The sequence below is a fragment of the Stenella coeruleoalba genome, assembly GCF_951394435.1.
Source record: "Stenella coeruleoalba genome assembly, chromosome: 2".
In the NCBI taxonomy this organism is placed as follows: domain Eukaryota; kingdom Metazoa; phylum Chordata; class Mammalia; order Artiodactyla; family Delphinidae; genus Stenella; species Stenella coeruleoalba.
The window spans coordinates 27,057,635-27,080,073 of record NC_137147.1 but is presented as its reverse complement, the minus strand read 5'-3'; the positions used below and the strand labels follow the sequence as shown (position 1 = coordinate 27,080,073).

The following is a 22,439-nucleotide window of genomic DNA, read 5'->3' as shown; positions in this document are numbered from 1 at the left end:
ATTAGTTTACATTTTCAAGTTCTTTTAAAGACAAAGCATTGTGAAACTAGAAGAGTAAAAATTGGGTTTTATAAGTCCTAAAAGGATCAGATTACCGTCTTTAAAGATCAGCTTATGTCTACTCTTTACAAATGGTCTTTCATAGGATCAGGTGAGAAGGGAGCTCTGCGGTTCAGACTGTGTATCATATTAAAGATGAGATTGGGGCTTCCCTGGTGGCGCAGTGGTTGAGAGTCCGCCTGCCGATGCAGGGTACATGGGTTCGTGCCCCGGTCCGGGAGGATCCCACGTGCCGCGGAGCGGCTGTGCCCGTGGGCCATGGCCACTCAGCCTGCGCGTCCGGAGCCTGTGCTCCGCAACAGGAGAGGCCACAACAGTGAGAGGCCCGCATACCGCAAAAAGAAGAGTGACAAGTACTAGTAGCAGCACCAGCAATGGCAGCATCGCTCAAGGCAACAATAATAAAATTCTAGGTTTGCAAATATTAAAAAAAAAAAAAAAAAAAAGATGCGATTGTTCTTTGGGCATCAGCCTTTATTTGTAATATAGGGTTTCTGAACCAGAAAAAACTCAAAGGAAACACAGAGATGTCTAACACCCTAAGAACAAACATTAAATGAGAGATAAAGTGAAATCTACTAAAGATCCTAGGCTGGAAAAAATGGTAAAGTATTTTATTGCTTTTAGAAAAGTCTCTAGTCAGTGTTGGAAAGGCCAATGATGTCAGAGCTGTTATGTGGACAATGGCTCTTGAAAAAACACCTGAGCATGTAAATGACTGTTAGTGGGTCCAGGAAAAAGACTCCTGAAGACTTGCTTTAGAAGTATGGAGAACTTGTAAAAATATTGAGAAAAGTGTGCAAAATTTAGGGGTACAGTTATATCTCACAGTGCAGGAAAGGAAAAGAAAAAAACTACGTTGGGAGGAATTCCCTGGTGGTCCAGTGGTTAGGACTTTGCTTAAGATCCCACATGCTGCATAGCGCCACCAAAAAACAAAACAAAACCAACCAAGTCAAGGATAACACATACTTACCGTCTCAGCCATGGAATACTCAGAATTAAGTTTCTTTGCTAGGCCATAATCTCCAAGTTTTATCAGGTTTGCTTTGGTCAGAAAAATATTTAATGTCTTTATATCTCTGAAAAAAAAAGATGCTATATATTAAACCCATATACTCAACTATTTTATCTCATCCCCCTTCCCGCCCCAAATTATTACAAAATAAAAAGAGTGTGTTACCACTGCTCAGGTTGTTACGGGATCCCAAAGAGTGGTCATCACTTTCTCATACATTTTAACACTGAGAAGGGGACTTGGGGGAGTGGAGGCAGAGAATTAACTTCATCCTCCGTGGTTTTGCAGCACAGGCATGTCCCCCAGAACACTGAAGTCGTTAGGAAAAGTTGAGAGGGTCAGACCAAAAAAAAAAAAAATGGTGCCCTAGGTAATCATAATTCCTATAAGGTGTACTGCCTCTTCAATTAACCCTTGTGCCTTGAAATAAGTGATTATCAAGGCAATTTTAACACTTGGTTGGTGCCAAAGTTTCAAATTTGTTAAGGCAAGAGAACAGAAGAGACAGAACAGAAGAGACAGCACATTCCAGCAGCAAAATGATTAGGCTACGCAGATCACCTAAATAAAATCACTATCTTTCTAAAGATGAATTGACCATAAGTAACACAAATAAACTGTGTCTAGTTCATACTCTGGCTTCCTTTACTGAAAGATGTGAAAAAAACAGAACAATATTCTTTGTAATTGTCGAAAAGAAAGTAACAATACACAACTGTAGCCACTCGACAGCTATCAAGAAATATATGGTAACTGAATGGACAAATCAATAAAAAGGGAAATGCTAGTGTATTAACATTAATCTCTAACAATGGTCCATGACTCACTTAAGGAGGGTATAATGACGTGGAAATGCTCTTATAATGGTTTTCTCCTATAGCTAAAAGTGAATAGAAAGCTGTTTCCCCTGGCCAAAGCTATGGTAAAACTGCATAATTAATTGTACAAAGTGAATAAGCTTTTTACTTAAATCATTTATTTATTTATTTATTTATTTATTTTTGGCTGTGTTGTGTCTTTGTTGCTGCACGCGAGCTTTCTCTAGTTGTGGTGAGCGGGGGCTACTCTTCGTTGTGGTATGCGGGCTTCTCACTGCGGTGGCTTCTCTTGTTGCGAAGCACGGGCTCTAGGCGCGTGGGTTTCAGTAGCTGTGGCACGTGGGCTCAGCAGTTGTGGCTCACGGGCTCTAGAGCGCAGGCTCAGTAGTTGTGGCACACGGGCTTAGTTGCTCCGTGGCATGTGGGATCTTCCCAGACCATGGTTTGAACCCGTGTCCCCAGCATTGGCAGGCGGATTCTTAACTGCTGAGCCACCAGGGAAGCCCTTTTTACTTAAATTAAAAGACTTAATTATAAAATTAAAAACAATTGCCCATTTTATTGCTCAGAGAAAACATTTACTATGAGTTCCAACCAATCTAATACCACTTTTATTGTGGCTTTCTAGGCTTTACTGATGAATTAATGAACTCACCTCTAAAATACTTCTTAAAGAGATGACTGAGCAGTACTTAGCTACTGAGGAGATTCTTCCTAGATCACAGTTTAACTTTAGGAAGTGAAGATAACGCCCCTCATTACTCACTGTTTCCTTCCTAAATTATATCAACGGAAAAGCCTTGACTGCTTAATCAAGAAAATAATAGTGCTGATGGGAGGTACCCAAGGTGAGGGTTGTACTGGTGGAAAGGAATACATCCCACATTCTTTCACTCATTACCTATGAAGGATTCCAGCTTTATGGATACAGCTCACTGCTGAAACAATCTGAAATAGGTACCATACCACCATCTGCAGAGAAAAAATAAATTATACTTGGACTGGAAACAAACCAAAAAAAACCATATAAATAAACACACACACTCGAACACACAAAACAAAGGAAGCTGCAACCAGAGGTTATGATTCAACATGACTTGACATTTCTTGCTTGTAGGTTGAGTAGGCAAAGAAAAGTGGTAGGGGTTTAAAAAAAAAAAAAAAAGCAGATCATTATAAAATAGTTCCAATATTGTTATATAGTATGATGAAGCAGACTTGTGGAAAGAAATCCAGGAAGAATGCAAAGGTATAGAAAACTGGGCATACCAGTATGCAGTAACAGAACCAGGAAAGAAAGCTCATAGAGAATCATGATGTGGAGGTAAACCATTTAGGAAGCAGCTATAGTCAGCTTCCTTGTTAGAGGTTTCCTTTCTCATGAATATCAATCAGAGCCTGGAAGGAGTCTGAATAAAAGGAAAAAAAACACTCTTCATTGTTGTAAGAGTAAATACAGAACTAGAATGCAAGAATCACAACATTACAATTCTAGCTTCCTTCCACAGAAATATGAATTACCTCTTCCTCAAACAACTTGTCCTTCTGACGAAGGATTTTGTCATACAGGTTCCCTCCTGCAATAAAACAAGAAACAGGTTTGAATTGCTTAATAGAGATCAACGCTCCTAGGGTTTTAACAGGTGGCACAGTAAGTGAAGGATTCCGCTTCCTCTTAAAAGATACCCCTTCTTCCTTCTCAGCTCTTGGGTACATGGCTACAAAACTCTTCCTATCTGTCAAGGACTATATCTGAAATATTCTTCAGAGATTCCCCTCCCTAACAGAAGAGACTCAATATGAAAATGGGAAGTACAGCATTTTTAGAAAAGATGAGAGTAAAGACACTTTCTATAGTGCCCTAATTTATAAAATTACTTTGAAAGTCTTCAAAATCAGATGATTTTCTTTTCCGAAACTGCTTTTAAAGGAATCTGCAATATTTTGGTAACAACTCTCTCAGTGTGACTATTAGAACATTTGGGTTACAGCTGTGATGTGATGTTTTGTATATACAGGTGTATATCATCAACTTCTTTTTCTTTCCACTTCACGCTGAAAAAGTTTCCCAAAATTTAGGGGAGACTCTAGATTGTTTCCAATCATTACTCCCTTTACTAACTCCTTCCTGCAGAGTAAGTCTGAATTTGCTTCTCCCTTTCATTATCAAGTAATACAGACTGCAAATGATGATGGTTCATTTTATTTCCTACCTGCAGCTGTAACTTACACTGTAGTCCTGGTTAAGTTTCACAACTTTTTTCCCCTTGCAATTTAAACTCAGAGTTTCAATAAATACACCATTCATTCTAGTTCCTCCTAACCACAAAGGAAGTTAGCTACTTGAGGCTTCTGCTACTTCAAAAATTTCTAATATAATCTCATACATTTAGGGTTGAACACAGGAACAATCATGGTACACAAGAATCTAGTAAGAAAGTTAGAAGTCTAGGAGCTTTCTCTTAAGAGATTTAAGTGAAGAACATGCTGGGACCTCTTTAGCATGCAGCTCAAGAAAGGGCTTTGGGGGTTCTCTTACGTAATAAGGATAATAGCTTGTACAGTATTTATCAAAAATTTGCTACATATCAAGTACTATGCTAGGAGCTTTACATATTCATTTCATACAACAACCCTAGGAGGTAACTATTGCTTATCATCAAGCTCACTTAAGATAAGGAGGCTGGGGCACAGAGAGGTTAAGTTGCTAATGCAAGATACAGAGCTAAAAAGTAGTGAAGCTTAGGATATGGGCTCAGGGTCTATTTTCTTAACAAACAGGCTATACTGCTATTTTACAAGCAAAAGTGTTCAAAGAAATCATTTTCATTTTCAGTCAGCTATGATCTTTGGACCACTTTTCAATAGGATGGCTTTAGTTGAAGTCAATATAAATAAATATTACCTATAAGATTTCATTATATATCAAGCCATTTCATTATATATTATATCAAGTGTCAAACCATGCTATGTCTCTAATGCTTGACTAATGTCATTTCATAAGGAAAAAACCTTGAAAAATGAATGTAAAATTCAACTGAACAAGTAATTTGAAGATGGAATTATCATCACAAAGGAGAATCTGAGTATGCAGGGTAAAAATCCCTCCCCTCATTTTGTAGATCATTTCAAAACTCTCCAGGGCCTGAACTATTTCTCTTAAACTCTAGAAATCCATTTAAAGTTCTTACTCTTTGTATGTGTATCTTCTTTTTCTCTCCCCCTTAAGGTAAGTATAAGCACAGGAATGTCTCACTGGAGGAAGTCCCACTGAATTCTACCTTACCATTACAATATTCCAGCTCAATCAGCAGGGTGGTGTTGTCCATGAAGTGATTGTAGTAGGCAATAATGTTGTCATGCTGCAGCAGCGCCAGAATAACAATCTCATTCAAGGCATCACGACGTTCCTTCTCAGACAGTCGGGTCAAATCAACTTCCTTCCACACGACCAATGAGTCATCCTGTAACACAGTAATACAGCTATCATGCTTTCCTCGCGCCTGGCAGAGAATGAATCCACACCCGGATCTGTAAGCCTAGAAAGAAAACTTCCTAGACTGACTCCTTTTTTTCCTTTAAACATGAACAGACTTTAAAGGTTCTGCATACAACCAAGCATCATAATTTACTGCAGGCCTGGGAAAGCATTAAGATGCTGTTACAGGGCTTCCCTGGTGGCGCAGTGGTTGAGAGTCCGCCTGCTGACGCAGGGGACACGGGTTCGTGCCCTGGTCCGGGAAGATCCCACATGCCGCGGAGCGGCTGTGCCCGTGGGCCATGGCCGCTGAGCCTGTGCGTCCAGAGCCTGTGCTCCGCAGCAAGGGAGGCCACAACAGTGAGAGGCCCGCGTACCGCAAAAAAAAAAAAAAAAAAAAAAAAAAAGATTCTGTTACATTGTTTCTACACTTAATTTACATGATGTCAATTCCAGGTAAAAAATATGGGATGGGTAGGTCTCAAAGATTCTATTGAGGGACATTATGAAAGACTGCTAGTCATGATGAGGATTGTATTGGAGAAGTAGAGAACTGGAAAATGGTTACCTATGGCTGACCACAGTTTCTTGTAAAATAGAAATGTTAAAATTGCCTCTAATTTTATAAATTTAGATTTCTCTCTAGTGATTTTCATTTATCCTTTCTGGATAAGAATAAGCCAGGTCTAAGGGCTCTGAGTTCACTTTCCTCACCCTGTCCCATTCTGCAGCTCTCTTTCTACTGTCACTTTTATGTTATCATGTTTTCCTCTTTTCATGAAGACTTACCTGTGGCTCCCAATATTCACTCCGTTTTATAACATCTCTAATTCCTTACAGATACTGCTCCCCAGCCCAGGAGCATCCCCACCTAAATAACCCTCCCTATCCTTTAGAATGGCTTCGTTAGGCCTTTGAAACTTTGAGGGAAGATCAATGAACCTCCCACTGTGCATTTCCTTAACTTTCAGAGCTCATACACTAAAATATTTGTCCATTCTTTTCCCCTTATGTACACATACAACTTAAACGCTATTTGTTACTAACAAGACTAACATGTCTTCCCAATGAAATATACGCTTCTTGAGAGAAAGGGCTGCTTCTAAATAAACCCTTGTAAATTCACAGATGTAATAAACATTTGGTGTTATGGATAATACTGTGCAATTTTAGGGAAAGTGCAATCAAACTTAAAACAACCTTGGTAATCAAGTTCAACATGATAATAATGGAAAGGCATGGACAAGGAGATGTGAAACTCCATTCTAGCCCAGGATTTGCTTCTAATTTAAGTGGGCAAGTCCTTAAAATATACTATCTTAGTTTCTTTAACTATAAAATAGGAATGCCAAAGCTCATCTCCTCATTCTCATATTTTGAGTACAAATAAGAAAACAGAATACCAACAGTAACTCTAACCTTATACATTAATCTTGCAACCACCTCTCTCCTCCTCCATCTTTTAGCCTTAAAAGTACCTTGGAACACACACCAGAACTGCAGACAGATAGATCACTGATAGATCAATCGCCTTCAGCAACCCCAGCAAGTTCTCATGGATGCTTACCTATTCTAAAACTAGAGTTTTAAGACTTTAGTGATCAAACCCTGTTTATGATTAGTTTTTGCAAGTAGACTCCTCAGTATAGGGTTTTAATCAGTATACATTCTGAACTTGAGGGTCAGTAATCCACAAATCTCTTCAAAGGATTTGTATGTGTGCAGTAGTGGACTGGGGGGAGGGTATGTTTACATTAGATTCTCAAAGGAGTCCTGTCCCTCCCAAGGTTAAGAACTAATGGCTTAGAATATACCAAAAATAAAAAAGTATTTCCCACGCATAAACGCTGCTGGATAATCACTGAAGAAACTAACACGCTACAATCTTCCCCATGATCTTCAAGAAAAATCTCCAACTGCGTGTTCATATCTGAACATAAAGATACGGCAAAGGCAGAGGAGCTGCCACGGATGTAGGAATTTTGAAGCTATCCCCTCCTCTCCACCTCGACCTTGGAGAGCTGTACAGCACAATAGGAAGGAAGTTTTGACAATACCTCACATTCATAAACTACTTTAATTTACAGTTTGCAAAGTACCTTTGTTCGATTCACAAAATAACCTTAAAAAGTAAATACTACGTTTAAGGTACGTAGCTATCACTAACTCCAATTTACAGATGGGGAAACTAAGGCTCAGAGAAGGTTCAATGACTTGTTCAGTTGCCTGATTTAAACAAAAACGACCAGTCAGTAAAACCAGTGCTCTAACGAACTCCTAGTGCAGGAGAGTTGAAGGAGTGATGAAGACCCCGAGACAGATACCCTGCGGGGCCCTAACACTAAGCGAGGACGACGAGCAGGGAGAGCAGGGCCGCGCAGGCGGGGCGGGGGCGGCCGGAGCCGGGGGCCGCTACCTCGGTGCGGCGGTACAGCGTGGCCTCCCCGAAGGCGCCGCGGCCCAGGATGCGGATGGGGATGTAGTGCAGCTCCTCCTGCTCCGCCGCGCCGCCGCCGGCTCGGGGCCCCGGACCAGCGCTGGGCCCTGGGCCCGAGTCCCCGCCACCCCCGGACTCGCTCCCAAAGTCCGAGTTGAGGGAATCGCAGTGTCGCTCGTATTCGCCCAGCACCGACATGGCGGCGGCCGCGGGAGCCGCCTGCGTGTCCCGGGCGGCGCTGCGCCTCTCCCGCTTCAGACGCCAGCCCGCGGCCCCGTCAGCCCAGCCACCCCGCCACCCAACGAAGCTCCATGGTGGGTCCTTCCCCCTTGACCCGGAAGCAGTTCTGGGTGCTTCCGGCCCGGCGGGGTTTCCTCCGCTTTCTCTGGTCGCTCGTTTAGCCTAGCGGCGAGGCTGCATTTCCTCCAGGCGGTCCGGGAAGTCGAGGCCTCGGGCGGCGCCTGGTGGAGACCGCGTGGAGTCCAGTGGCTCTGGCGGGGGCAAGGGCGTCATCGACGGGTCTGCAGACCCCTCCCCTGATTGCTGGCCAGGTCCCCAGACAGTTTTTTTTAAAAATAGATCTTTATTGGAGTGTAACTGCTTCACAATACTGCGCTAGCCTCTGTCGCACAACAAAGTGAATCAGCCACATACATCCCCATGTCCCCTCTTGATCCTCCCTCCCACTCTCTCTATCCCACCCCTCTAGATCGTCGCAAAGCACCCAGCTGATCTCCCTGTGCTATGCAGCTGCTTACCACTAGCTAGCTATTTTACATTTGGTTGCGTATATATGTCCATGCTACTTACCCTCCTCCTACGTCCTCAAGTCCATTCTCTATGTCTACGTCTTTATTCCTGCCCTGCCACTAGTTTCATCAGTACCATTTTTTTTTTTTTTTAGATTCCATATATATGCATTAGCATACGGTATTTGTTTTTCTCTTTCTGACTTCACTCTGTATGACAGACTCTAGGCTCAGACAGTCTCGATGTCCAGAGGTCATCCAGTCTCACATGGGCGCCAGGCCTATCTCAAGGGCAGTGACTGGGGAAACAGTCCCTTCCAACATCGCACAGCGCTCTTTGTTTAGTAAGCAATTTATACCTTTCCCCCTCAATTTATACCTTTTTCCCCCCCAGCGGAAATACTTACCTCCTGTCATCTCAGTCAGTGTGCCCAGTTGTTTCTTCCAGACCTACCCAGGACTACGCTGGGTCCCTCCATCTTCCACATAACTTCAAGAATATTTTAAGTCAAATCTCCTGACACTCTCCAGATTTCACATTCTCCTTCTACGTGTCTTTCCAAATCTTTGACCAACTGACCTCGTGCAACATTCTTTGCGCACTGCCAGATACTGTATCTGGAGGTGGGGAATCTGCAAAGGGTGCTCCCCGCCCTAAAGTCACTAAAAAAATTGCAGTGCAGTGAAAAAACATGTTCCATCAGTTATGTGACCTTGGGCAACTTTACATCTCCAAGGTTCCTTTTTTTTTTTTTTTTTTTTTTTTTTTACAGTACGCGGGCCTCTCACTGTTGCGGCCTCTCCGGAAGCGCAGGCTCAGCGGCCATGGTTCACGGGCCCAGCCGCTCCGCTGCATGTGGGATCCTCGCGGACCGGGGCACGAACCCTAGTCCCCTGCATCGTCAGGCGGACTCTCAACCACTGCGCCACCAGGGAGGCCCTCCAAGGTTACTTTTTTTTTTTTTTTGCGGTACGCGGGCCTCTCACTGTTGTGGCCTCACCCGTTGCGGAGCACAGGCTCCAGACGCGCAGGCTCAGCATCCATGGCTCATGGGCCTAGCCGCTCCGCGGCATGTGGGATCTTCCCGGCCCGGGGCACGAACCCGTGTCCCCTGCATCGCCAGGTGGACTCTCAACCACTGCGCCACCAGGGAAGCCCCAAGGTTACTTTTTAATCGTAAAATTGTGGGAATATGTCTTACAGAGATAACAACTAACATTTATTGTTATATTCCTGGCACTATGCTAAAGGTTTTCTTGGGACTTCCCTGGTGGTCCAGTGGGTAAGACACCCCACTCGCAATGTAGGGGGCTTGGGTTCAACCCCTGGTGGGGGAACTAGATGCCACATGCAGGCTGCAACTGAGAAGCCCACGTGCTGCCACTAAAAAAGATCCGGCATGCCACAACTAAAACACGCTGCAACAAAGATCCCACGTGCTGCAACTAAGACCCGGACCCAGCCTAAATAAATAAATATTTTTAAAAAATTAAAGGTTTTCTTTCTATGTATAATCCCGTTTAATCCTCATAGTATTCCCATTCTACAAAAGGAACTGAGAGAGAAGGTTTAAGTAACCTGCTCTGTGTTACATAGGTAGTGAGGGGAGCTGGGAGTCAAAGCCAGCAACATGGCTCCAGATGTCTTTCAGAGAGCAGGATGTTTGAGGGCTAAGAGAAGGCAATGTGGCTGGAGGCCATGGCATATGTGGGGTAGAAGCAGAAGACAAGGCCTCAAATGTTTATTTAGAGAATTTGGCTTTTCCTGTGGGCAATGGAAAATATTGGAGATTTTTAAGCAGGGGAGTATATGATTTGTGTGACTATATGTCCTGATTTGCTGGGGGATGTGATGTCCCTATTTATACCCCCCCCCCCCGCATAATTAGTAAGTCTTCTTTTGCTCATGTGCCCAGCACAGACAAAAACCAATATGATCACCTTACATAGACCAAAGCTATACTTTACAAAGAACTCTGATGACAATATGGAAGACAAAGACTGGAGGCTGGGAGACAAGCGCTGAGGTACTATCACTGTGAGTGGAAAAGGGACCCAGATTTAAGAAATCCATCTGAGGAACATTTAGAACTTTGTGCTCAGTTAGGATATGGTTGGTGAGGCAAATCTGAGTCCAGGAGACTCACATCTAGGTTTGTTTTTAGGTAGTGACAGCAAATACAGGAGGAAGAGAATTGGTAGAATGGGGTGAAGGGTATGAGAGCTAATGAGCTCACATTCCTCTGACCTTTCTAGAATTCATCAATGTTCCTTTTTTTTTTTTTTTTTTTTTGGTACGCGGGCCTCTCACTGTTGTGGCCTCTCCTGTTGCGGAGCACAGGCTCCGGATGCGCAGGCTCAGTGGCCATGGCTCACGGGCCCAGCCACTCCACGGCATGTGGGATCTTCCCGGACCAGGGCACGAACCCGTGTCCCCTGCATCTGCAGGCAGACTCTCAACCACTGCGCCACCAGGGAAGCCCCATCAATGTTCCTTTTAAAGTATGATATGCTACACTCTGCATAACCTTCCACACTGGGTCTGAATAGGAGGGTACAAGGGACTTCTGTCTTCCTTGATCTGGATCCATTTTTTCTATTATTGTACCAGACTTCATGATGATCTACTTACGCTGTGCTTGTATTTAACCAAACCTCTCTTTTTCACAGCCAATGTGATGCAAAGTAACACAGCTCTCCCACCAGATCACATCACCCCTTATTTTCTTCACAATGTTTATCTATAAAATTGATGTCTTGCTTGTTTACTTTATTGATTATCACCATTCATTGGAATATAAGCTCCATGAGAGCCTGGATTTTGCCCTCTTGTTCACAACTATGTATCATCAGTGCCTAGAAAAGTGCTTGATATTATAGGCCTAAAAATTATTTGTTGAAAGAATATCAGGTCGTTATTATTTCATACATATGTAACAGTTTTTAAACCAAAATGCAAGACTGACTGACTGATAACCCCTGTTAAATTTTTTGTTGGTTTCATTCCGGGGTTCTTAGATTGTACAGATAGTTTTAAACTTTCAATTCATTCATCCAACAAACACTGAGTACCAACTTGTGTCAGGTGCTGGGTTACAAGAGAACAAAATAAACATGGTTCCTACTCTTCCTGGAGCTTACAATCCATATAACAGACAAATAAACAGGCAATTACAACCGTATATAAGTGCTATTAAAAGGAAAGTACAATCTTCTAGAAAGGTATTTAGGAGGGGCACCCTTCCAAGCCAAACTAGCTGGGTTAGTGAAGGCTTCCTGGAGGAATATCCAAAATGTTAAGTCAGTGGTGGCTAAAGAAAGTACGGAGATCATGCTGGAGAGAGGACATTCCATCTACCTCCTCCTATTAATTAGAAGGCACTTTGAGTGAGGATAGGTATTGCTTCTTATTTATCTGGGTCTACTCCAGAGTTTAGTTCAGTACATTAAATAGAATAGATGATCAATAAGTGATTTTTGAGTTGAATGGAAAAAACAATTACTTATAGCTAGATGTGCTGACTTTCATTCAGAGGAGCTGAGTAGCTTTCAGCCAAAGCTTAAAAATTCACTTTTCTGGCATCTTTGCAATATGGAACTAGACAGTTTTCTATAACTTGGTTAGCCTGATATTATGTTCTAGTTAATAACGCATAGATAAAAAGCTTAGCAATTATCCTGTTCCATCTTAGAGAATACAAAACAGAAACTCAAGTTCAGCACTTCATTGTACTAGATAAAAATGAAACTAAATATCTGACTTTGGAATATTCTTAAGTCCAGAAATACCCACCATTTTAAAGGTATAACTGATTTCAAAGTGCTTCTGGTAAAAAACAGTATTTCCATTTTATATTTTAACAAGTGAATAGTTAGGATGCTATACAGCAGAAGTTCTCACTTGTGAATGGATGATTCCCAGGGGCCATAGAGTTACTGGTAATATTAAAGAAACTACCAAAGTACTTAGCAAAGTCTATAGTTTCACTGTCCAATGTGGTAGCCACTAGCTACACGAAACTACTGAGCGCTTGAATTGTGGCTAGTCTGAAGTAAGACGTGTTGTAGCCGTAAAATGCACACCAGACTTTATATGGAACAAAGAATGTTAGATATCTCAGTCATTTTTACATTTTTATATTGAATTTTATGTTGACATTCTATTTTGGATATATTAGACTTAATGTATTGTTAAAATTAATTTCACAATATTTACAATAACCAGGACATGGAAGCAACCTAAATGTCCATTAACAGATAAATGGATGAAGATGTGGTACATATATACAATGGAATATTACTCAGCCATCAAAAAGAACGAAATAATGCCATTTGCAGTGACATGGATGTACCTAGAGATTGTCGTACTTTTAAAAAATATTTATTTATTTATGCATGCATGCATGCGTGCCAGGTCTTAGTTGCGGCATGCAGGCTTCTTAGTTGCAGCATGTGGACTCTTAGTTGCAGCATGTATGTGGGATCTAGTTCCCTGCCAGGGATTGAACCCAGGCCCCCTGCATTGGGAGCACAGAGTCTTACCCACTGGACCACCAGGGAAGTCCTGAAATTGTCATACTGAGTGAAGTAAGTCAGAGAAAGATAAATATCATATGATATTGCTTATATGTGGAATCTAAAAAAAAAAAAAAAGGTACAAATGAACTTATTTACACAACGGAAACAGAGTCACAGATGTAGAAAACAAACTTATGGTTACCAAGGGGGAAAGGGATAAATTGGGAGATTGGGATTGACATGCATGCACTACTATATATAAAATATCAATATATAACTAATGAGAACCTACTGTGTAGCACAGGGAACTCTACTCAATACTCTGTAATGACCTATATGGGAATAGAAGCTAAAAAAGAATGGATATATGTATGGGTATAACTGATTCACTTTGTTGTACAGCAGAAAAACACAACATTGTAAATCAACTATACGCCAATAAAAATTATTTAAAAAATAAAATCAATTTCAACTTTTTTTTTTACTTTTTAAATGTGGTACTAGAAAAATTCATATTATTCGTGGGGCTCATGCTATATGAGATATCATTGTAGCAGACTGAATAGCTAATAATTTGCAGAACATGTACAGCTATTCAACATATATACTGTTGAGACAATTAAATTTAAATTCACTTACACATTTTGCTGAATTCATTATTTATGTTCTATAAAATATCAGTAAGAAGACATTTTTGATTTTAAAGTATTTACACTTAAACATTGGGAACCACTACTTTATAAACTACACATTCACTGACATAATTTATTAACTGTTTTTTGGGAGAATGGAGGTAGAGGGTAAATAAGAGGCCAGCTAGTCAATGTGTAAAGCACTTCAGGTTGACTCTTAAAAAGAATCTTTATGGGGCTTCCCTGGTGGCGCAGTGGTTAAGAACCTGCCTGCCAATGCAGGGCACACGGGTTCGAGCCCTGGTCCGGGAAGATCCCACATGCCACGGAGCAACTAAGCCTGTGTGCCACAACTACTGAGCCTGCGCTCTAGAGCCCGCAAGCCACAACTACTGAGCCTGTGTGCCACAACTACTGAAGCCCACGTGCCTAGAGCCTGTGCTCCGCAACAAGAGAAGCCACCACAATGAGAAGCCCGCGCAAAGCAACCAAGAGTAGCTCCCTCTTGCCACAACTAGAGAAAGCCCGCGCGCAGCAACGAAGACCCAACGCAGCCAAAAATAAAAATTAAATTAAAAATTTAAAAAAAGGGCTTCCCTGGTGGCGCAGTGGTTGAGAGTCTGCTTGCCGATGCAGGGACATGGGTTCGTGTCCCGGTCCGGGAGGATCCCACATGCCGTGGAGCAGCTGGGCCCGTGAGCCATGGCTGTTGAGCCTGCGTGTCCGGAGCCTGTGCTCCGCAACAGGAGAGGCCACAACAGTGAGAGGCCCGCGTATCGCAAAAAAGACAAAAAAACAAAACAAAACAAAAAAACCCCAAAAAACCAAAACTACAACAACAAAAAAAATTTTTTTAAAAAAGAAGCTTTATGGAAAAGATTCAACTGCAAGTAAAAGGAACGGAGAAAATGGCCTTTACCTGCTGGAGTGGGGTTTTGCATAGATGTGATGGGTCAAAAAAGCAAGTCCTGGGGGGGTTCTAAATTGGGAGGGGTATTCTAAAGAATGGAGGGAAAGGGAGAAGACCCTCTGTAGGAATAATTCCAGTAGCAGTTTCTAAAACAGAGAAGCTACAGAGAATTCCTGGCTTACAGAACCCTATTTGGTCTTTCTGAACATGTATAATTATTATTACTTTAATATACATATTATATACAGTTTATACATTTATATATAAAGTATAATAAACTTTTACTAGCTCACATAAACTTTAACCATCTGGAGTAAATTATAAACATTTTTTCTCTAATTCGTCACATATAATTTGCCATACTTTAATACTGAGGAATATGGAGGAATTATTGCCAATCCAGACAAAGAGATACTCGAGTAACAGAAAAATACACCTAAAATAGTTTCTGCTAGCCTTTATTTGAGAAAATTTACACAAAAATCCCCAATCCAACACTTACAAGTGAATCTGTATAAATCCATAAATCCCACATGCCTCTTTCCATTAAACAAACATAAAAACAGCTTATGACAGGGGTTTATGACAATGGTATAACAAAGCTTACTTAAAACTATCACTTTCATCAATAATTTACAGGCTTTGTTGAATAACAGGTTCAAAAATGGAGGAAAGCAGATAACATCTTCGTTTTTAAAGCTGATTTGCTCTTGCACTAGTCTTTTATCAAAGGCAAATAATTTTACTTTTTAGATAAAATCAAACTGTGATATCAATGAACTTTAAACCAAAAGCACAAATTCTAAGTTTGTAGTCTTGGCATGAGTAAAAGGAAAGGACAGGAAAGAATTTCAGTTTCACAAAGTCACATGTGGGAACAAAACATCAGCCAAATAAAGTATTTTCCTCTCCTATCTTCTTCTTTGACATTTTGTCAGAACAGAAGACTACAACCAACTGAGTAGCTTTCATTGTTTCTAAAAAGGGAAAAGGCACCAGTCAGAAATATGAAAGTTTCTTGTTAGGCTAATGGTACAGAACAGTATTTCACCTTTAAATGTCTAAGGATGGATCTTAACTCACAAATTTGGTTATTCTCTTCCCTGCTTGGATGTATCCTCTGTTGTTTAGTATATGTAATACCACAGATAGACTTTCTCAACATCTGCTGCCCTTATGGTGAGATTTGGCTGCCAGGTTCTCAGAAACAGTATCTATCAATTCTTAACAGCAGATGGCAATGTTGCACAAATTAATGACAGAACTACTTTTATGCCACACCAGAGGAATGCACAGAGGGAGTCAAAAGAGGGGGGAAAAAAGGCTTTTGGGTTCACAATAGCTGGAACATTTACAGAACAGCCTGGGAGTTTAACAACATAACTCACTCCCTCTTTCCCCTTTGTACTTTATCCAGGTCATGACAGCACTGTTCTCTGTTAATTCCAACATGCTGCTTCTTAACTGCAAGCTGCAGAGCCCTAAGTCCTGTAATGCTTGTCATTGCGATGGGACAAGCCCTGTAACAGTCAGCAGGGTTAAAAAAAAGAGATTACAGAAAGGACAAACTCCCACCCACTTTATTGGGAGAAGTGGGGAAAATATCAAGTGATGTTATTTTTTCACTGTTGTTTATGAACATGATCATTCGTGTCCACTCTTTCTCTTATTTACCTTAGTATTGGCCTTTGGGCACCTCATATTCCCAAAGTGATTATTGGATTTGCTTTTATAACATATATTTTCAGGTATTTACTCGATTCATGATCCTTCCAGATGTGTTACCTTTTAATACTTCATATATCTTAATTGTCTAGATGGAATACATAAGAACAGAAATTAAATCAGTGACTTGCCATGTAAGAAGACTTCGTAAATTTTACTTATATTTTCCTTTGTATAAGTTATGTTAAAAATTTAAGCAACCACATAACTGACAAAGGACTTGATCTAGGATATATAAGGACTCCTCAAACTCAATAGTATAAGTCAACTATACTTCAATTAAAAAAAAACCTCAGTAGTAAAAAGAACACACAATCTAATCATAAAATGGGCAAAGGAACAGATATTTCACCAGGAAGAAATACAGATGGCAAATAAACACATGAAAGGATGTTCAACACCATTTACTAATAGGAAAATGCAAATTAAAACCACAATGAATATCATTACACACACCTCTCAGAATGACTAAAAAAATTTTAAAAAAATAGCAAATACTGGTGAGGATGTGGAGAAACTGGATTGGTCATACATTGCTAATGGGAACGTAAAATGACACAGTCATTCTGAAAAAAGCAGGACAGTTTCTTACAAAAATAAACATGTGTTTACCAGATAACCCAGCAATTGCTCTTTTGGGCACTTATCCCAGAGAAATGAAAATTTATGTTCACATAAAAACATGTACATGAATGTTCACAGCAGCTTTATTAGTAATGGCCCAAAACTGAAAACAACAGTGATGTCCTTCAGATGCTGGTTAAACTGTGGTACATCCACACCATGAAATGCTAATGAGCAATAAAGAGGAACAAACTAGTGATATATGCAACAACCTGGATGGATTTCAAGGGCACTATGTTGAGTGAAAAAAGTCAATCTCAAAAGGTTATATACTATGTGATTCCATTTATATAACATTCTTAAAATTACAAAATTAGAGAGATGGAGAACAGATTAGTGGTGCCAGAGGTTGGGGCTTGGGGTTAAGGAAGGAGGTGACTGTGGCTATAATAGGGTACCCCAAGGGATCCATGTGATGAAACGGTTGTGCATCTTGTGGTGGTGGTCACACATCCATACATGTGATAAAACTGCATAGAACTGAACACACATAAATACACAAAAACAAAGAAGTTCAAGCGGCTGAGCACAAATATTTTAATTCTCTAAAATGAAATTTTCTTTAAGAGTAATCTACAGTTCAAAGCTCATTTCTATGAGGTGTCACATCCATTACACTTTTAAGAGACATAAAATTGTGAAAGGGTATCACCAGAAGCTATCTAAACATTTCAGCTAAGGGTCAAGAGAAAGTTAATGGTATTGTCACACAGAAATCCAAAGAGGACAATCAGAATGAAACAAGTTCAACATGGTCATACAAATGTTGGTAAAAGAACTAGAGTGGAAGCCCAAGCTGGTGAGCAAGTGGGAGAAGGAAAGAAAACATGGTTCAAACAGATCATACGAGGAAACCCAGTACAAATGCTGGCTTTGGCATTATCTAGGTAACCCCTATTTTTTGTCATAGGTGACTCTAATAATAGTCTTATTGTTGCAAAACCAGTCCAAGTCCTACCAAGTTAAAAAGAAGTCCCTCTTTGACTTATTGGGTGTAGGTGGTAACCCACGTCCTCCCACACCAAAAGACATCAGTTCTAGCAAGAAAGCTCCAACGTGCCTTGATGGTGTTGCTGGTAGGATGTCTTAGGCCACGCACATCCCAGCGATGTTCTGCTGGCTAAGATACAAGGTGGGAGGAGACTGGGCTTTATTACTCAATCAACTTCTTGGCCTTGAAGAAGCGACGCAGGTAGAAGACCTGCCAGGTGGCTAGACCAATGAGGCAGAACATTGAAAAGATGCTGAAGTACAGGACCCGAGTGTTTGTGGACTCTAAAAAAAAAAAGCAAAAGCAGTGTAAATGTAATGAAGTGAGGCTCAGTAGGCTAAATGGCCAGGGGGAAAAGGCAATTAATTAGCTTCACTCTGCCCCTAGGCCTTACAGGAGGATCTCAGATAAGTTTTTTTCTTAAATTTTCATTATCCTATACATAAATGTTAAAAATTACAAAGATTAGTACTATTAGTTTGATACACTATGAGCTGACTGAGAATATGGTCAACTGCTTATCACAGAAAAAACTGCTATTCCCTTGAAAATCTAACAAGGCTCATTTACCTGTAGAGCAACAACACGGAAGTAAGCAATTATCCTTCCACACAACCCCCTTTGGCAAATCTGAGAAAAAGGTACACCAGAATTTAAAGTTTGGGGATCTATCTCCTTTACGGTGCACGTACTGAGAAACAAGAGCTTCCCTCCCCTCACCATTGGTATCACGCATCTCTTCCTCTCGCTTCTTCATATAGGCAAAATCATTAACAATAGATTCTGAAAGGTCTTCTAGGCGTCGTAGCTCTACCTCCAAAGGTTTGAGCTTCTCAACTTTTGCAATCTGGAAAAGAAAGGAATTATGAACACACTCCCTGAAAAAACTGCTACAGTCAAGAACACAACATAACAGAGGAGTCTTTTTAAAAGTTTCGCCAAACTTAAAATTTCTTCTGTCATTATTCTAACACATTTTAAAATTTGGGCTTCTTCCCTTCCCTACTGTCTATATGTTTCCATCTCAAACTGTTTTCATACTTTAATTTTGATTAAAACCTCCTTAGTAGTACTATAATATGGTAGCCTATAAAATAAGATATATTATTTTTCCAAGATTTCTGACTTTAATAATGCATTTTACTTTGCCTTTCCACTTTTGTCTAAGAAATAAGCAATATTATTAGCATAAGTGTGAGCGTCATAGTATTAGTCAAATGTGGTTTTGAGAAGAAAACACACCAAATTCCCAATAGGGAATGCACAGGAATGAGAGAGTACATATAACTATAACATTAAGATAATAACTCAAACTGCAAAATTAGAGAATTCTGGTTTGCTCATTTAAATTCCACAATACTTTAAGGTTTGTAACAGGGCTCTAGAACCCAGATGAATCCTAGCTCTGCTTAAAAAAAAAAAAAAAAAATCCACTGAGTGTTTTTTTGTTTTTGTTTTTTAACATCTTTATTGGAGTATAATTGCTTTACAGTGTTGTGTTAGTTTCTGCTGTATAACAAAGTGAATCAGCTATATGTATACATATGTCCCCATGTGTTTTGTTTTTAATTACACAGCCAGTTATCAAAATAAATCTCCAAGGACATCGCTGTGTGCTAAGGAATGAAGGGTATGAGAAATAAACTGTCTTCCTTTTTCACCCCAGACCACTGTGAAACCTCCAAGAGTATCTAGTAACTAAAGGCATATATGATCAGAGAAAGGATTTCATATTCTATTTGTTTTTTCTTTATCAATCTTAGATTATGATTTGTATTAAAATGGGGATATAACACCAGAGCATTTCAGATCTTAAAATTCATATACCAGTTGCTCTTACATTTTTTCCACAGAGAACTCTTCAAAAAATATTTCTACATCTGCTTCTTTACTCCCTATACATTCTCTATACAACTCCCCACTTTTTCTTCTCTTCTGTTCAATTCACCTTCCTTGTTATTTTCCTCTGTTAAATGTTAATAGCAGTTAATGTGGGATGAATGGGAATAGTTTGAGGGTGTTCTTGTGTTCTCTTCACTAAACTATATTCTTCATTGAACCTGTGAAGAACAAGACACAGTTATTTAAAATAAAAGAAAACTAAAAACTGCTGTTAAGATAGGGATATAAAAATTGAGTTTATATTTAAGGTACCTAATTTATTAATTTTAAAAAATTTATCTATTTTTGGCTGCACTGGGTCTTCATTGCTGTGCACAGGCTTTCTCTAGTTGCGGCGAGCAGGGGCTACCCTTCATTGCGGTGTGCGTGCTTCTCATTACGGTCGATTCTCTTGTTGCAGAGCACGGGCTCTAGGCACGTGGGCTTCAGTAGTTGTGGCACGAAGGCTCAGTAGCTGTGGCTCGTGGGCTCTAGAGCTCAGGCTCAGTAGCTGTGGCGCACAGGCTTAGTTGCTCCGTGGCATGTGGGATCTTCCCAGGCCAGGGCACGAACCTGTGTCCCCTGCATTGGCAGGAGGATTCTTAATCACTGCGCCACCAAGGAAGTCCTAAGGTACCTAAAATATAGTGATGGATTTGTAATGATCCACCTAAGTTTTCTTTCACTGGATGCACATTTTCTTACAATTGTAAAATGTTGGATACAGTTAATAGCTTGACTGACAGCTAGCTACAGAACAGAATAAAGCTAACTGGGTATAAGATTTACAATGGTTAGTTAATACACTGAGCTAACACTCTTAGCTGAATACCCAAACACCAGGTTTTGCCATTAACCTACCATATATATCTGTTAATTGATTTCATATAGAGGTGCAGAGCAAAGAAATCCCCCCAGGAAAAAGATACAAGACATATATAATAAGCTGAACCTTTGGCTGTTTAACATTTTCCCTCCTGGTATATGCTTTCCCCTCCAAAGCTTCTTGAATGAGATAGTATGAAGGCAACAGCATGATACCTCTTTAGAGATAAGTGCTTTAAGGCTCCTTAAATAGAAACTTATAAAAGGAACTGCAAGTGAAACTATGGCTGTACCTCTCTCTGCCAGCTGAAAATAATATTCTTAAAAATTACTTTGAAGACTACTTCTAACTCCCCACCCTTTTTTTGGTTAAATGACAATAGCCCAAAGGCCTAAAACCCCAAAAAGGAGGATGGAATGAAAATAAATTTGGTACTGAGAATAGCCTTTGTAGAATATAGTCCCCCAAACCTGTCCCAATCCTTTTCCTTTCTGGTGTTTCATTTATTTTTTAGCTATACAAGAAACATATAAATATGTCCCCTTACTAAAGAATTTAAATTATTCAGAAGCAAAGGAAACAAAAACAAAAGGCCCATCTTCACAGCTCCTCGATCCCCACATCCACACATTCCTTCCCAGAGGTGGTTATGAACTTGGTGTATATCTTTCTAGACCTTGTCAGAAGATAACACACTATTTACGCCTTTGTATATATATAAATGTACGTAAGAAAATATAATTAAAAACATACTTATAAATGCGATCATAATGTATATGTTGTTCTAAGGCTTCCTTCTTTTCATTTAATAAAATCTTTCCAAAAACTTCAGTGCTGGGCTTCCCTGGTGGTGCAGTGGTTGAGAGTCTGCCTGCCAATGCAGGGGACCCAGGTTTGTGCCCCGGTCCGGGAAGATCCCACATGCTGCAGAGCGGCTGGGCCTGTGAGCCATGGCCGCTGAGCCTGAGCGTCCGGAGCCTGTGCTCCGCAACACGAGAGGCCACAACAGTGAGAGGCCCGCTTACCGCAAAAACTTCAGTGCTTGTAGATTCACCTCATACTTACTTCGTAACTGCTACATAGTACTCCATATGGCATATGGGCCACTGTTTACTTAATCATTCAATTTCCTAACCCCTTTTCTAGTATAGGACCTACTGTAGACTCTATACTTCTATTCATAACATATCATCCAAGTCAATTTCATTTTCTCAATGAAATCCCTACTCAATCCTGCCCTTAATTCAGTAAATTATTTGCAGACTTCCTGAGTGGGATGAAGGTCTCTTTCTCTAAAAAACATCTCTGCCTGATAACTACCTTTATTCTTGATATTAGTTTAAAATCCAGCGAACGTAAAGAATTGCCAAAAGACTAAAACAATATTGAAAACCAACTTGCTATTTCAACCATCTAACATATCATGGATACTCAGTGGAAATAACAAAAATAATGAATATATTTCTACATTTAATCTAAACCTAGAAATCAAAACAAATGTAAAAAGGTTTTTCTGTTTTGTTTTTTAACATGTTAATACCCTAACAGTGTTTTTTTGAGGGCTTATTATGTGCAAGGCACCAAGATAAATTATGATCTCTGCTCCTAAGAAGCTCACAGTCTCGTGGAGAGGCTCACCTAAAAAGCTACAACCATAATATAAAGCACTATGTATTAACTTCTACAACAAAGGTACACATTGAAAGTGGAATGCAAAGAAAGTAGCACGAACTTAATTACAATTGGAAGAATAAAGGAAAGCTTAACAGGAA

The 22,439-nt window shown here is 40.2% G+C and overlaps 2 protein-coding genes across 5 annotated transcripts in view; both read right to left on the bottom strand.

Annotated features, from left to right (window-relative positions):
• The window catches only part of NEK9 (NIMA related kinase 9), a 40,355-nt gene extending 31,249 nt beyond the window's left edge, over nucleotides 1-9,106 (bottom strand). For 2 of the 4 annotated variants that reach the window (XM_079914699.1, XM_079914700.1), the window contains exons 1-5: nucleotides 7,791-8,137; nucleotides 5,183-5,360; nucleotides 3,418-3,473; nucleotides 2,798-2,868; nucleotides 1,037-1,142 (exon numbers count right to left, since the gene is read on the bottom strand). In XM_079914699.1, the coding sequence (XP_079770825.1) occupies nucleotides 1,037-1,142; nucleotides 2,798-2,868; nucleotides 3,418-3,473; nucleotides 5,183-5,360; nucleotides 7,791-8,009 (630 nt within the window). In that variant the 5' untranslated portion in view covers nucleotides 8,010-8,137. Of the gene's footprint in view, nucleotides 1-1,036; nucleotides 1,143-2,797; nucleotides 2,869-3,417; nucleotides 3,474-5,182; nucleotides 5,361-7,790; nucleotides 8,138-8,967 lie in introns of those variants that run through there. The other 2 variants (XM_079914701.1, XM_079914702.1) reach the window with 2 other exon arrangements.
• A 5,962-nt stretch (nucleotides 9,107-15,068) lies between these two features.
• TMED10 (transmembrane p24 trafficking protein 10) overlaps nucleotides 15,069-22,439 on the bottom strand; it is a 45,648-nt gene continuing 38,277 nt past the window's right edge. Inside the window, exons 4-5 of the mRNA XM_079914656.1 lie at nucleotides 18,681-18,807; nucleotides 15,069-18,244 (exon numbers count right to left, since the gene is read on the bottom strand). Coding sequence (XP_079770782.1) covers nucleotides 18,123-18,244; nucleotides 18,681-18,807 — 249 coding nt within the window. The 3' untranslated portion in view covers nucleotides 15,069-18,122. The remainder of the gene's footprint in view (nucleotides 18,245-18,680; nucleotides 18,808-22,439) is intronic.